General features: G+C 42.8%; 4 protein-coding genes across 4 annotated transcripts; 2 read left to right on the top strand and 2 right to left on the bottom strand.

Moving 5' to 3' along the window:
- Positions 1-367: 367 nt before the first annotated feature.
- Positions 368-1369, bottom strand: N7533_013287 (uncharacterized protein; the record flags this gene model as incomplete). The annotated part of the gene is made up of 5 exons (XM_057109937.1): positions 368-400; positions 497-603; positions 768-839; positions 1009-1230; positions 1321-1369. Coding segments are annotated over 5 exons (483 nt in total), but the record flags the coding sequence as incomplete, so codon positions are not given.
- A 335-nt stretch (positions 1370-1704) lies between these two features.
- Positions 1705-2694, top strand: N7533_013286 (uncharacterized protein; the record flags this gene model as incomplete). Its single annotated transcript, XM_057109936.1, has 4 exons — positions 1705-1800; positions 2066-2127; positions 2279-2358; positions 2546-2694. Coding segments are annotated over 4 exons (387 nt in total), but the record flags the coding sequence as incomplete, so codon positions are not given.
- Positions 2695-2808: 114 nt separating this feature from the next.
- N7533_013285 (uncharacterized protein) lies at positions 2809-3267 on the top strand (the record flags this gene model as incomplete). The annotated part of the gene is made up of 2 exons (XM_057109935.1): positions 2809-2997; positions 3082-3267. The coding sequence occupies 2 exons, from the start codon at positions 2809-2811 to the stop codon at positions 3265-3267; spliced, it is 375 nt and encodes a 124-aa protein (XP_056952637.1).
- A 1722-nt stretch (positions 3268-4989) lies between these two features.
- N7533_013284 (uncharacterized protein) lies at positions 4990-8745 on the bottom strand (the record flags this gene model as incomplete). The annotated part of the gene is made up of 4 exons (XM_057109934.1): positions 4990-6149; positions 6269-6502; positions 6597-7627; positions 7943-8745. 4 exons carry the CDS (start codon positions 8743-8745, stop codon positions 4990-4992), a joined length of 3228 nt encoding a protein of 1075 aa, XP_056952636.1.
- Between the last annotated feature and the right edge of the window lie 6237 nt (positions 8746-14982).

Genomic DNA, 14982 nt, shown 5'->3' with positions numbered 1-14982 from the left:
TTTGATCTCCGAAACTACCTGATCAGCCGATCTGAATAAGATATTTGATCAACTTGATCAATAAGGAAATTATAGGGACCGGGTATTACACTGAAAAAAGCCCGAGTAGAACTTTCTTGGCGATGGAAGTTATTCAACTCTTTTCTATCAAAATCGAAAAGCGTATTTTTTAATAGCAGAACAAAGGCTTGAACAATGACGAACAGGAAGACCGTCGGTTGCCGTACCATGCATGATTTTCTTTTCATCGGTAAACTTACCGCTGCTATGTCTCACATAACAGGAGATGCAAGTATGTAAATTTGACTTCTGGTTTAATCATTATTCATAGGCCCTGGCGTATACAAGTAGAATGTACAAGCAGATATCAATGCAAACCATACAAGTCCAATGAGATTCCCTGGGCAGCATAGAATTTCCGTTAACAGTCGTTACTAGATACTATTAGTACCTTTTAAAAATACCACTATGGAAGAAAAACCCAAGGGAAACAAACCTCTTTCAGTTCCTCAAAAGAGCTTGCCGAAGTTATCGTGCAGAGAAATTCGATTGTAGCCAGGCAGCTTTTCCAGCAATCAAGATTATCAATCCCCACTGCCCTATCTTATTTGATATATTTTTGCATCAATTCCATCATAATTCTTAATACTAGTACTAAGTCATTGGCTTAAATTGTGCTCTATTGCCGGACAACACAGCAATCAATACGTACTACTGTACCTCGTTAGGTAAGGTTATCTTTCGTGGTATTAGTAAAATGAACGTACCGATCTTAACGTGCCTATTAAGATTTATAAGGATACTAGAGCAATCCAGAGATATATAGTAGAAGTTATTAGCTATAAGATATAATAGCCCGTCAACGAACTATATATAATCAGCCTCTTTACTATCTAGTAGATAGGAAAGATAAGGAATATACCTAAGACATTATAGCTGTAAGCTCCTACTCATCTAGGAATACCTTACAAGCAACAATATGATCTAAGACAAGAGGGTCAAACTTACCTAGTATATATAGAATATCCGGGGTACAGAAACACTCCCTAATAGATACCAAGTTCCTATAGCATATAGAGCGGAGGTTCCACAGAACGTTATCAGTGTCCTTAATTAGATACTGGTATATCGCCCAGACACCACAGTCACCAGAGGACCGAACATATACTGTAACGGGGCCAACTAGATCATAATTATAGTACTTCCTAAAAGTACCCCAAGGAGATTTATCTCAGACTATTAGGCTAGAACTAATAATACTCTACCACTATATAGTCTTATAGCAAGACGAGCTTTTAGGTATCAATTAAGTTATCTTACCAATATACTCTAAGATTGAAGAAGTGGTAGGTCTCTTTCCAGGTACAGGTCCTAGATAGAGAGGTTATAGGCCAGGCTTAAGGTCCGTTACCAATAATACTTCTGTTCAGGTTTATAGCTAGAGAAGTAGTACAACTTAAGTGGCCTAGATTCTTATTACTCTTTTTTTGCTGGGATTTTATATTATTAAAGCAGAATAGAATTTATACAAAGAATTAAAAGTAGAAGGAGGTACATAAAATATAACGAGAGAATCTACTCAGTTTAAATAGGTATTTCATATATATAGAACACTATAGTATTAGGTGACATCCTTATAGTCAAAGAATCACAGTGCCAATGTTAAGCCACTACAACAAATAAACCTAGATATATTTATATAGGCATCCACACTCAATAAATCAAGCAAACTCTGAACCCTATCTCTATCCTAACACTATAACTCAGAACGTCTTTACCAAGCAGGAGATAGGACTCACAGTAGAACAATGACTTAAATACCTTAGTACAGCCAAAATTAGCATTCCCTAAATCTAATTTAAATCTCCCTTGCCACAGAGTTTAGACCTTAAGAATTTAGATCGGCTACAAAATATCTTTCATAAGAATTATTATTACTACCTCAATATCCAAAACTATATGCCTGCGACTATATCTGAATATAATCTTGCGGATACATTACAGAAGACAAATATTCCACAGGAATTATTACTAACAGCCAAAGGCCACTATATTCCCTAGCTAGAATTTTAGACGGGATAACTTCGCAGTCTCTATAGCCATCATCGCATATAAGCTGGTGTTAAAGTACTCCCCTGATTAGATCACTAGTAGATAGTTAACCTCTACACAGACAGTAGGTAATAGACCCTTACCTTCCGCTAGATTAATACTAACTGTTAAATAAGATATTAGCAAGGAATTAAGAGCTATATTAGTCGAAGAATATTCCAATCAGAAGAAGCCGACCGATAGGAAAGTCTATCACAAGATTAGATAGTATAAAGGCGAGAGTAATAAAGCTTTCCGAGAGCAATAGTTCGTAAGACTATTACCCAGTAATCAAAAGTAATTAGATCAACTTAACAATAAAAAGAACTATTGTCTCCAACATACATTTAACTGATTATTGGCGATTCCCGGGCTTTAGTCGGACAGAATAAGAATTAGCATACTTCATCAATTAATTGCTTCGGGCTATATTAATATAAGTTCCAAACTTAAGTTACTATTCTTTTCCTGACTAACTCACTTTCTATTTATCAGAAGATAGCAACCTATTTTGACCATATCTTAGACTTCTGGTCTTCTCTGGTTAGATCGGATCAGTATCTGATGAAGAAAATCAATCAGAATACTGTCTATACCCTATAACTACTAGTACTAAGTTAATCACATACTGATAAAATAATAGTATATAGGCTAGTTCTTAGTAGTTAAGTATTTACCAAATTTAATACTGATAAGCAAGGTACTATATAGGCTTGAATGAAAGGTTATAATAGTCTTATTCCATCCTTACATACTTTCTTTAAAGATTTTAAGTACTTAGAGAGTTGCGTTCACTATCTTAGACAACTTTGGAGTTTGTTATACCTGTTAGTCAAGGAATCTATAAGCACAATATTTGATCTAGATATTGTATCTGGTGAAAATCGTCTAGAGGCCAGGATGTGTGTGATCCAGACCTCAGAGTCTACTTTCTGATAGCTGTATACAACTGAGGCAGAATGCCTTAAGACTGGATACCAATAGCTATAGCTCTATACTATACAATATTATCCTCTGATACCCCCCAACCCTAAGAACACTGATGATTTGATAGCTAAGCTAACTTATACTAATCCGGATCCGTGTATAATCTATAAGATAACCTATCTTGCTTACCGGCTTAGCTTTAGGTCTCCGGAGATTAATAGACTACTAACTAGTTCTCCGGATTACTAAATCACACAATTAGCCCTTCTCTAGGCCTAAAAGCTAGGTCAATATAGATATGATGACCAACAGTTTAATGCTCTAGTATATCGGATTATATAGTATTTTACTAAAGCTATTCCTAATCAGCCTAGTCCCTTGCAGAATCTTTTGGTAGATAGTACCGTCAAGCTGTATACTCACTCTAGGGTTCCGTAGACCCGCACCTATATGCAAGATGCCCCGCTATTATTTTTGGACTAATTATATGCTCAAGTCGACGTTGCTGACACAATCACTAGCTTTTTTATTCACTACTATATCTATTTTGCCTTTTGGGGGAAGTCATTAAGGGTTGAACCTAGTACCACTACAGAGAATGGAGAAGGGGTGGAAGAGATAATAGAATCACTGTTATTTGTTGACCATGATGGCCCACTGGATGAATCTATAAGGCACATAGATATATCAGACGGGTTATCCCTTCTTGGAAGGAGTCATCCTCCTATATACCAACTAATTCCTTGTGGGACAGACAGTTCAGAAACTGCACCTAAGCCTATGGATCTAGATCGGATAAGTCTATTGTATGGAGATTACACTACTCTCAGATAGCTATAAAGTGAATTATTGCTAGAAATACTTCCTTCTTACTTCTTACCTAGATCTGATTTAGTCCTTGATACTAAGAGTGAATGCACTCAGATCTTGTTGGAGACAATCTTACTTAAGTGGAGCTAAGATAAAAGAGTAATAGAAGCAGAAATCAACCTAAATACAGCATCTGTATTTGAAAACAATACCTAGACACTGATCGATCCTACAGTATAGCAATAATCTTTATCAGAGACAATAATCTTGTTAGAAGATAGCTGTCCTCCTATATCAGAAGAGCTAGAGGCTTTCTTAGGTGGTCTTAGGAGGGCCTAAGTAGAGTAAGAGAAGCTCAAAAAAAGGATAGAGAGTAACTAGCTTAATGAAGAGCTTAGCCTGCTGTGCAATAGGTAAGCTGAGCCTAGAGACCTAGTTGTGCTAGATGACACTGACTATCTTTTACTGCTAATATTGGGTAATTGTCTAGCCGAAGTAATGGATAGTAGTACCGAATACATTATAATACAAAATACTAATCCCGATAAGTCAGTGTCTGAACAGCCTATTAATATCAAGTTCTGGTTACTTGAACGAGGAAGGTGGAACCGATCAGACTATCTACAAGTGGACTGGTTAGATCCATCATCTGTAGAGCGGGTCGCACAAAAGTACTTATCTATTCCAACCATTGCTACAATGAAGACGCGTGAGATGTTTTTGGCCCGTACGGGGCACCTGCAGTCCGAACATGGTGATGTAGGTCTCCTTGACAGAAGACTACAGCGCCGCGAGGGCTGCAGGCGGGCCCGTAGCACTCCGTATATTTCAGGAGGAAGTAAAGCTATGCGGAAGCATACTTAGTACATACATGAGGGTTCCGCGGTGGGCGGGAAGAAACCGCTGCGAAGAGAGCCCAACTCTCCTTCGAAACGGCAATGTTCCTTTCGAAGGAGAGGATATACGAGCAATATCTGTGTGCGATTATAAGCACGGAATATCGTGGACCCGACGCAAGGGGGAGGGGCTCTCCGCAACAATCCCGAATAGAACATATCATCTATTCCAACCATTGCTACAATGAAGACGCGTGAGATGTTTTTGGCCCGTACGGGGCACCTGCAGTCCGAACATGGTGATGTAGGTCTCCTTGACAGAAGACTACAGCGCCGCGAGGGCTGCAGGCGGGCCCAAATGACCCGATGGGCCAAATAAGGATGGTGGAGGGGCTGGTGGTGAGGAAGAGGAGACCGGAGTTGGATGACCGGTCTGGAATTGACGGTTCCAGGTGTACAGTGTTGTTGGGGGCGTCGTGAAGTAAAGACGGAAAGCTTCGGAAGACCATCTTCCGAGGGCTTGAATGTGGTCACTTCTCAGGCCCGAATCGTGGGCGTGTTGGGCTGCCCCTTTTCTGAAACTATGACCTTTTAGTCCTGTGGTATCTTCCCCAGAGCGTTTGAGCTTGGAGATAACGGCGCGTTGAAAGGCGACTGAGGTGAATGGCCCGGAGGAGAGCGTAAACAAAGGAGCAGTTGAAGGTTGTGAATCATGAAGGAATAGCTTAGAAAGTCCCTCAACGGGGCAGGCCGCGTCGTTTGTCGCTGCAAGGACAATATTAACACCTTCGTGGTTTCGGTCGGTCTTGCTTCTCTTTAAAGTGAGGAGGACGTGGTCCATGGTAGGGGAGAATCTGATATCCCCCCGGGTTAACTTAGTAGCAACAAAGATTTGCGTATTCCTATGCTCAGCAGCTGAGTATGTAAATTCCCCGACCCGAAGAAACCCGGCGAAGGCAACCCGGGCAGCCACGGCAAGATTGAGATCGTCTCTCTGGGGCCCTGAGAGCCTCAGTGGCTGGGCAGGTAGATGTGAAATATTCCCTGATAGGGTTATAATTGAGGTGCGTGGGATTGGATTGCGAACCCGCTTTTGGCGCGGGGGTTGCAGCCGGCGAGCACCATCGACCATACGACGAAAATGCTTGGCGTGGAGGTCAAAAATTGCATCGGAAAGACCGTTGTCGACGTGGTACGCGCGGAGCGCTGAGAGCTCAGACATAGCTGTATCGGGCTTCACTGGTGGGCTCCCACCTGCGCCCAGCAGTCGTTCCGTGAGCCAAGTGTAGATCGCTGGTGCTGTTGCTGGCCATGGCTGTAATCCATTGAGGGCGCAGCTACGGGTGTATGAGCGCTGTGCGGAGCGGTACCCTTTTCTTGTTCCCTCTGCCAGACCATTCCAGACCAGCTTAGCATGACCAGCACTCACGAAAATAGGCTGGCTGGAGAACCAGGCTGGCGGAGCAAGGGAAAGGAGCTCGTCCACTGTGGGCAAATGTCAGCGATGGAACCATAGTCGGAACGGGATAATGCGTCAGCTAGCAGGTTTTCTGATGAAGGTAGCCAGTGTGGCTGGATTTCTATGTCAAGGGCGGCTGCTATACTGAAAAGCATGAGCAGTTGGCGATGGGCCGGCCCGCGGAGTGCCTGCTTAGACAGGCCATGGAACGCGACGGCACTGTCCGTAAAAGCGAGGACACGATGATGAGCCCAATGGAGGCTGTGTAGAAGGAAGGCCTGCAGAATTGCGGTAACCTCCTTGGTGTTGATGTGGGCCTCGCTAGCGCAGACGGAGGAGACGTCCACAATAGCGGCGTGAGTGGAAGGCAGGTAAGGTGCTGCAGACAACCAGTCTCCGGCGGAGTCCCGTGAGGGCGCAAAAAAGAAGAAGAGGCCCAGACCGGAGTCACACGCGTCTGTGTAGAGGGCAACTAGGGGGGCGGCTCTTCTTAAAGAAATGGATTCCGTTGAAAAACGGGATTGTGTCCGTCCACCACGCGAGGTCCTCGCGACTATCATGGGATAGGCGGCGGAGAGAGCGCTGGTGAGGTGGGAAAGATGCGAGGTCGCTGTAGAGCGACTGGAGGCGGGGTCTGCCAAGACGAATGACCATTGAGCAGTGTTGGAGGAAACCGATCACACGTTGCAAGGCTTTATGCGAAACACGATTTTGCTGTAATAGCGACGCGGCCTCAGAAGATGCGCGTGTTAGCTTATCGCGAGGCATGCGGGCCTGTAGAAGTGTTGTGTCGATTTCGATCCCAAGCACATTGACCACGGTACCCGCGGCGTCTTTGGTGTTATTCCTTGGGATGCCTAGTGCATCTGTAAGAGGAATGTATACGGTATTGAACTCGGCGATAGCCTGAGAAACATCTCCTACAGAAGGAGGAAAAACAGTGATAAAATCGTCAAGGTAATGGACGATAGAGGCCCCAGGTAAGTAGGCAGTCAGAAGCCAGTTGAGACCCTCAGCAAAGAGATTAAAGATGAAGGGTGCAGTTGCAAGACCAAATGGAAGGCAACACTCCATGTATGTCTTGCTATCCCACGAAAAGGCTAGGAGAGGCCGGTCGGCCGGTGCGACGGGGATATTGCGGAAAGCATCTTTGATGTCGCGTTTGATGATAAAGCATCCTCGTCCAGAGGTGCGGGTGAGTTCGAAAATGTGATCTATGGAGATGTATTGTATGGCAGAGGCGATAGCCGGGATAGACTCGTTGACACTGCACCCTGGCGGGTAGGAAAGGTCATGGATACGGCGCCAGCTTCCGTCTTGTTTAGGTACGAGCCCTAGTGGGGACACAACAGCGGGACCAGTGCAAACTTGCACTCGACGATTTGACAGGTCATCGGAGAGCTTTTGGGTGATAATAGAGGGTTCCTCAATATGGTGATTAGATGTTCGGCGGTCTGTCGGCTGGCCCGTACAACCAAGGCGGCAGCCGAATGTGAGAATACCGCTGCAAATAGTCCCTAGATCGCCAGGATATCGTTCAAGGAGAGTTTCCTACACTGAACTGATAAAAGGGGAAGCAGAATCACGCAGGGGCGGGAGAGAAGAGTCAAAGATCTCAAACTGAATAGAAGTGTTGGGACGCGGGGCTGGCCAGCTGGTTGGCGGTGATAGCGTTTGAAATATATCAAGGCAGACCGCGGCGTGGTCCTAACTCGCTGGTTTCACTTTGCAGCTTATCATAGAGTGTTCGTTGCCACACTTAGAGCAGACGTGCCTACAGTGACATGTTCGCCAGTGACAGCCAGCAAAAGAGTTGAACTTTTCACAGATGACAGAATCGTTGTTTGAGGCGGCGGTTGAGCGCGTTGACCGTGTGGTTGGGGTAGTCGGCGCTGTCTTTGCTGGGAGCACGTTATCCGGGCGTAGGTAGGAGCTTTCGAGAGCTTTCCCAATTTCCCAGTCGCCAAGAGAAACGGCAAGGTCGCCTTTATCGACGACCATCTGATGGTGGTCTAAGGCCATTTGCAGAATACACCCCTGCCACTTATATGCCCTGGCAAGGTCACAAATACGGCGGTGGAAAAGGACCATTCCACTGATGCATAGTGAGTGCTTGGCAGCGAAGAAATCACACCAGATGGCGATATAATTGCTAAAGCAGTGGGCCCACAGGGATGCGTCATTGCCCCAGTCCTTGATTGAAACCACCTTGCGGAATTGCAGGCCAGACGATGTGGACTTCAAGTCGAAGGACTCGCCATCCGGTGCCGAGGCTTTGAATTCGGGGCTGCGAAGTTTTATGAGGTCCTTCTTTGGGCGGAAGGTGTGTTCAAAAACGGCTATAATGGCAGCACGGTCGAGACCGGGGAAGCGGGGGAGGACTGGCAAAACAAGAGACGGAACCCTACCGTCGTCGATATCCTCCTCTGTGGTGAGATCTATACGTGGGCGCTTACGCTGCCCGTCGCCCGCAACGAGGGAAGCGGACACTGTGGACATAAATGAATCGCGTTGGGTATCAGAGAGAGAATTCCAAATATACTCCGGTGGATAGAACGAGGAGCCCAGGGTGGTCTGTCCCCCAGGAGTAGTACTGGGGGCCTCGGAACTATGTCGCACCATTGCAAGAGGAACTCTTGAAGAAGAAACCGCTGCGAAGAGAGCCCAACTCTCCTTCGAAACGGCAATGTTCCTTTCGAAGGAGAGGATATACGAGCAATATCTGTGTGCGATTATAAGCACGGAATATCGTGGACCCGACGCAAGGGGGAGGGGCTCTCCGCAACAATCCCGAATAGAACATATCATATAAAGGCTATATACTCTATAATATGAACCTACATAGTATCCGCCTAAACCACTGTTTTCGTGTAGCCACAGTAGATAGCAATAATGCCATTTTCCTAATATCTGCACATGAAGAAAACCAGATCGCGGCCTATGGAGGACTTGGCAGAGAGAAGCAGCTGATTTCAATGGCTTCTTAAGTTGCAGCTGGGACAGTGGAGAAATGAAGTAAACTTTGCAGTCGTAGATATGGAGTCTATCGGTCTTATGAACTATTTCTACACTGTACCCTAATGTGATGTATAATATTGAATCTCTTAATAGGTAAGTGTATTAGTGAAAAGCCCATTCACAAGGTATATAACTCATCCACAGACAGACTCTACTGTTCTATCTAAGAAAAGTAGAAGAGGATTACTGGTCTGAACATTTTATGATTGATAATTGTGAGAATAGCAAGAGTGTACTCAACGTGAGAGAACCTATTTAACACATCCTTGGTAGATTCTGATATAACAAATATCATCAGAGTCCCAATCCAGCCCCATCAAGTTATCCTCACCGCTGTAACCGCTGGGTCCGTGTAGTCTTCTGCTCCGGCTCATCTGGTGTATGGGTTAGGCCACTCTTGGTTTTCTCCTCTACTTCTGTTTCGATAAAGTCCAATTGGCGGAGAATATCTACTAGATCCCTGTAGATATCTTCAATATATGTACTTTAGTCCGTTACTTTACTATCTATAGACCTAGACTCTGATTAGCTCTTTGTTTATTTTTTATAGAAAATGTATAACTAACTTCACCCAAACATCTAGCCTTAAGATATCCCTTTTGTTAGTAAAGATATTATATTCACAATAAGGGAGTTATCAGTACTAACTCTATAAGATATTCAAGGGTAAGCACGTTGCTATCTATAGGCTAAGACATATATCTGCTATATTGAGGGGTTAGTAGTACCCCGTGTTTAGGGTTACTAGGAGGATTGCCCTACTGTAGGGCAGCTTGATTATTTTTGTTCAAGTAGATCGATAACTCTTTATCAGCAGTGTTACTGGAGAAAGACCTAGATGGGCTTTGGCTGTATTCGGACTCTAAGGATAACAAGAACAGAGTATACTACAATCAACGTTGGAAATCTAGTATTTTCCGAGTACGTAAGATTTTCGAATGGCTCCTATAGTCGTATATTAAAATTAAGCCAGGGTGCTACTGATAAAATAGGCCTCTATAAAAAGTAGGGTAGGGGTACCTCTTAAATAGTTTATAATGGGGACGAGAATCTACAGTTATGGAGATGAATCTGGGGGCTAATACTTATAGTAGGAAACACCGACGCCCTAAGCCCACACCAGCAATATCTGGTCTCATATTTCAAATAAAACTCAAAGAAGCAGGACATAAAAAGTATTTGGTAATAATTTAACGGGTTTTCAACGGGGTAAACATTGGCTCACGAGCTGTCTGTACGAATTGAATTACTTCAATTAACAGCTCACAAAACTTAGCTTCATAGTTGGACTCGTAAGTTTACAAACACAACTTAGATACTGTGGGTGATCGACCTGCTAGCTAATTTAAAGGTCATTTCACCTCAGTCAACAATATTGGTAAGGCAAATAATTCACCCGACCTAGCCCCAGGACAACCACAGCTCTGGGTGGATCCAACCACTCCACCACCCTCTATCTAACCCAAACACTAAAAATCTTATTTCAACATTGAATCAACCACCTCAACACCCAGTAAGAACACAGGTACCCAATAAGAATGTCGAGTGGAAATATTTGGGTCTGTCACATTGTACACAAGTGGTCCCTATCGGAAACTATACTCGAAATAGCATAAAAGACACACCCTACCGTCGAAAGGAAGAGCAGGAATTTTTTCCTCACACTTCGAGGCCACTCAGAGTGTTATCCGCAGGAGAGTGCTGTGTTAACAAGTTCCCCTCACAGCCAATAAGCCCTGCGATTGTAAGAGTGCGCTCCCTTACAGCCAATGAGCCCTGTGTTGTATAAATGCGCTCCCTCGCAGCCAATGAGCCCTGTGTTGTATAAATGCGCTCCCCCACAGCCCATGAGCCCTGTGGTTGTAAAAATGTGCTCCCTCACAGCCCATGAGCCCTGTGACTGTAAAAACGTGCTCCCTCGCAGCAATGAGCCCTGCGTTGTAAAAATGTGCTCCGCAGGGACGCCTGCGACATCATGGGCCTCCACAGGAGACCGCTGCGACACCAAGTTCTCCCTCACAGCCTTGAGCCCTGTGATTGTATAACCTTGAGCTTCCATGCAGCCTTGAGCCCTGCGTTATCAAATTTGTGCTTGTTTAGGCGACCCATGGCGCCACGGTGCTCGGCCTGATCCTCTGGCGATTGCAGGCACCTCTTCGCGGTGTCAGAGACTAGTATTCGGGTCCGTCTGGGACCTCGAAGAAGCCAAGACCTGCTCCAAACAACCAGTACTGTAGAAAACAAGAATCCAGCAATACATGTTGTAAAATGACTTCACTATTGTACGTAAATGGCACCGTACATGACTCTGGTTCAAAAAATGCACTTTATAGCGCTCAACCATGCCCTGAGCTTCGAGAATGGACATTCTCTTCCATGCAGTGTAAATTAGAGCAATGAGTCATGGCTGATAGCGGGGTGGCCAATCTGGATGGCGGCTGAAATCCAAAGTAGTCCATTGGTGTGAATGCTTGTCTCTTCTGGCTGGCAGTGGCAGCAGAACTTGTCCGGATGTAGGGAGATGCGGGATTTCGACAGTGAGTAGGTGGTGTTGGCGTGTTGATGTGTTAATGGTGAGACTGGAGGTGAGTGACAGTTGAGAGTTGGTGATCATCGTAATGGAAACCGGACCAGTGAATCGTGAATCAACATGTTGATGGGCAGTGCGGGTGACTCCCGGGCGGTGAAGTGGCGGCTAGCTGTAAACACCCATCCCGTCATACATAGTGGGGTCTTTATATCCTCACGACGTAAAAGTTGATAAACAGTGCGAAATGATGATTTCTACATTCTAGATTCGAAATGGTAGTACATACTCCGGTCGGTCTTCTGTGTGATATTCTCTCGGCCTGGGCTTCGCCGCATGCTCTTTGGCAATATCCTGTATCTGAGATAGTGTCGCTATATGTCAGCTTAATATCAAATATATATATCCCTAGAGCAGTGCTATTATATACACTATTCATTTAATAATAAAAGGTTAGTATAATAGCCATTAGCTCTATTAATAATGTATACAGCGTGATACACAACTACGCTGTACGCTAATAGGGGATTTAGTAGGATATAATAGGAAGGCGGTGCTGCTGGCGGTTAATCAAAGGGCTGTACCTCTAGGGGCCCCTCCCTTTCCTCTTTAATCAAAAACTTTACTATACCCCGCAGTCTCAAGTCTTTCAAGTTAAGTATCTCTATAAGGTGATGTAGTTATTTTACACTCTCTTGAAAAGCTTATTTCCGTATGTGATAAGATAGAGAGTCACTCCGCAACATCTAAGAGTATGAAAAGACAAATAGACAAAAAGATAGGTCAACACTTATATAGTACCTCTTGCAGACCACCCAGGCAGAATAATATCCAACGTATAGGATCAGTTACTAACTCAGCGAATGAGAAACACAAGGGAAAAAAAGAAAAGCCAGGAAACAATAGATATGCTCCAGATAACTATCCAGTAAGGAGCTAAATTTGTTTGTAGTGAAAGTGCTACCCTCTCCGATAATACTCAGCATTGTAGATCGAAGATACCAGGTATCCTGATAGAGTCATCTCCTCGCACGCATACGTATGAGGTTAGGCTGTACATCTTTCAAAGATACAGTACACCACTAAACAAAGGTTGCTAAAATATCTTATCACTCTTCGAACATCCATCTCAATATATCGAAAGTCTGCACTACCCCGAAGATTACTTTGAAGCAAGGGTGCCTGTGGAGATCATCTGCTAGAGGGTAGGACTGCTCTAGTCCATCAACTTTCGAGGTCATAGAACCCAGAACATATCCAAACAATTCCTTATACTTCTCAAGCTCTGAAGCCAGGAAGGAAAACTTTATAATCCATTCCGAGATCGTTTGTTCAATTTCGGAAGTAAGTTCGGTAAATATTGCTTCACTCATACCATAGTCAAGAAACTCAACAAAGTCCATTATAATAAGATCCTTGTGTTCTGGTTTTTTGGGAGAATAAAGGGATTCAAATCCTACTAGCAAAGCGGGGTGTATGATGGGTATTGCCTTAGGGGACCCTGCCTTTGTAGTCACAAGTGATATAATGGTGTTGAAAGTGAACTAAAAATTGTAGGTATTTTCCTTACTTCGAGGTAGGATTTCCTAAGTAACTCTTGTAATAAATAGAACCTTGTCTAAGGTAGATATATAGTTATTAACTATCCTGTTCAACTGCTCTGGACTAAGTTCCATTGTTTTATAAGTAGATTACTGCTAGTTTTTTAGACTATATTGAATTCCCTACCTTGTCCAAATCTCTTCTCTTTACTAGGTAAAAACTTCTAGTTCTTTTTGAGTCTTTTTGAACTATACTCTACTGTTGAAGATAATGATTAAGCGAGTATAACTAAGTAAGTAGGATGTGATAATTTAATAGTGCTGTTGTAAAAGTTTGCTGATACTAACTCTCTAGTCTACTGTTGTAGGTTATTGTTTCCTTTTTTTTCTCTTGGCTAGTATCTGGCTAGTGATAATATTCTTATATAGTGCTTTTGTAAGTAAGCTATTCTGTGGGTAGGTTTTGTTGTGTTGAATTCTGGTATTAGTGAATAGTGACTCCTAGTATCTTAATTCTTTACAGAATATAACAGTAAGTATTAGGCTTATAGGAAGAATAATATATATTATATTATCTGTGGTTATCTATATAAGCTAAGGTCTATAGTTGGTTATTTCTGCTCCTAGAAATGATTAGGTATTACCCTTAAAGTTATAGAGACTCTTATTGAGAAAGAACTTATAGCTATCCGCTGTATACTAGATCTAAAGGGTATAATTATTGATAAAGTGCTTATAGGTCTATATACTAGCTCTAGAAATACTATTACTAGAATACTCTATATTAGCAAGAAGGTCCTTATAGCTTACTTTCAAAATATAGAGTATTTACTTAAGCCAGACTTCTCCTAGATCGCTAGATCAACCCTCCTTTCATAATACCTTAAAGTAGTGCTAGAATATAAAGTTATTTTTATAGTATAGATCTTATATTATATCCTAGTACTGTTTAGAGTATCGGAAGGAGAGGATTATAAACTTAAATAAAATATAAATATCCTTCTTAAGGATATTAATATAGTCGAGCTTTTCCGTTATAGTATTTCTGATCTTAAAGAATATCTAGCTCGTCTGTTACTCTATAGTACTGAAAAGTCCCTCGATTCTCATATATTTTGGGTCATTCTCTATATAATATAAGTTGTACATTCTATATAACCTTTTAACCTCTTCAGTTATAAATTTTCCGGTTTGTAGGTCAAATAGGTTTAAAAGGCTATCTCTATTTCCGGAACTAGAGTTTTGTCAGCAGAAAGAAGTTATAAGCTTTCCGGGATAATTTATAGTCAAATCTTTTAGTTGGTGACTTAGTATATACAAATTGTTTGAGAATAAATTGGGGGATAAAATAATGGTACTACTTAGTGAGGACTGGTATATTGAATTCTTGAAAACTCCGGGATCAAATAGATTAATCAACTTAGCTAAATAGAAATTTAATAAAATTAGATTGTGGGTCAAACGGGAAACATTTTAGAGCCCACTTTTAGTCTGTAGAGGCTCGATAAAGCAGAATCTTCATATCCAGATAAGGTGTGAACTAAAATTTGTAACTTTTAGGACAGGACCACAGTAAGGTATTAGATTTAAGGGGTACGTAAATATCAATTCGCAGACGAAGAATTAACCTAGGGGCAGGGTCAGCGTGAATGATTCTCGCATACAATAGAAGAGGTCTATATTTGTGACATCTTTCAGCAAATCAACAAGCTCTGCCTTTGGGGGATGTTTACGTGGACGAATCCAGAGGTAACATGTAGCCCGGCGGCTAAT

This window comes from Penicillium manginii (genome assembly GCF_028828005.1).
Source record: "Penicillium manginii strain IBT 31320 chromosome Unknown utg000011l:1.0-1395921.0:1.0-1396616.0, whole genome shotgun sequence".
Classification (NCBI taxonomy): Eukaryota; Fungi; Ascomycota; class Eurotiomycetes; order Eurotiales; family Aspergillaceae; genus Penicillium; species Penicillium manginii.
The sequence above is the reverse complement of the archived record's forward strand: the minus strand, read 5'-3'. Positions and strand labels throughout refer to the sequence as shown.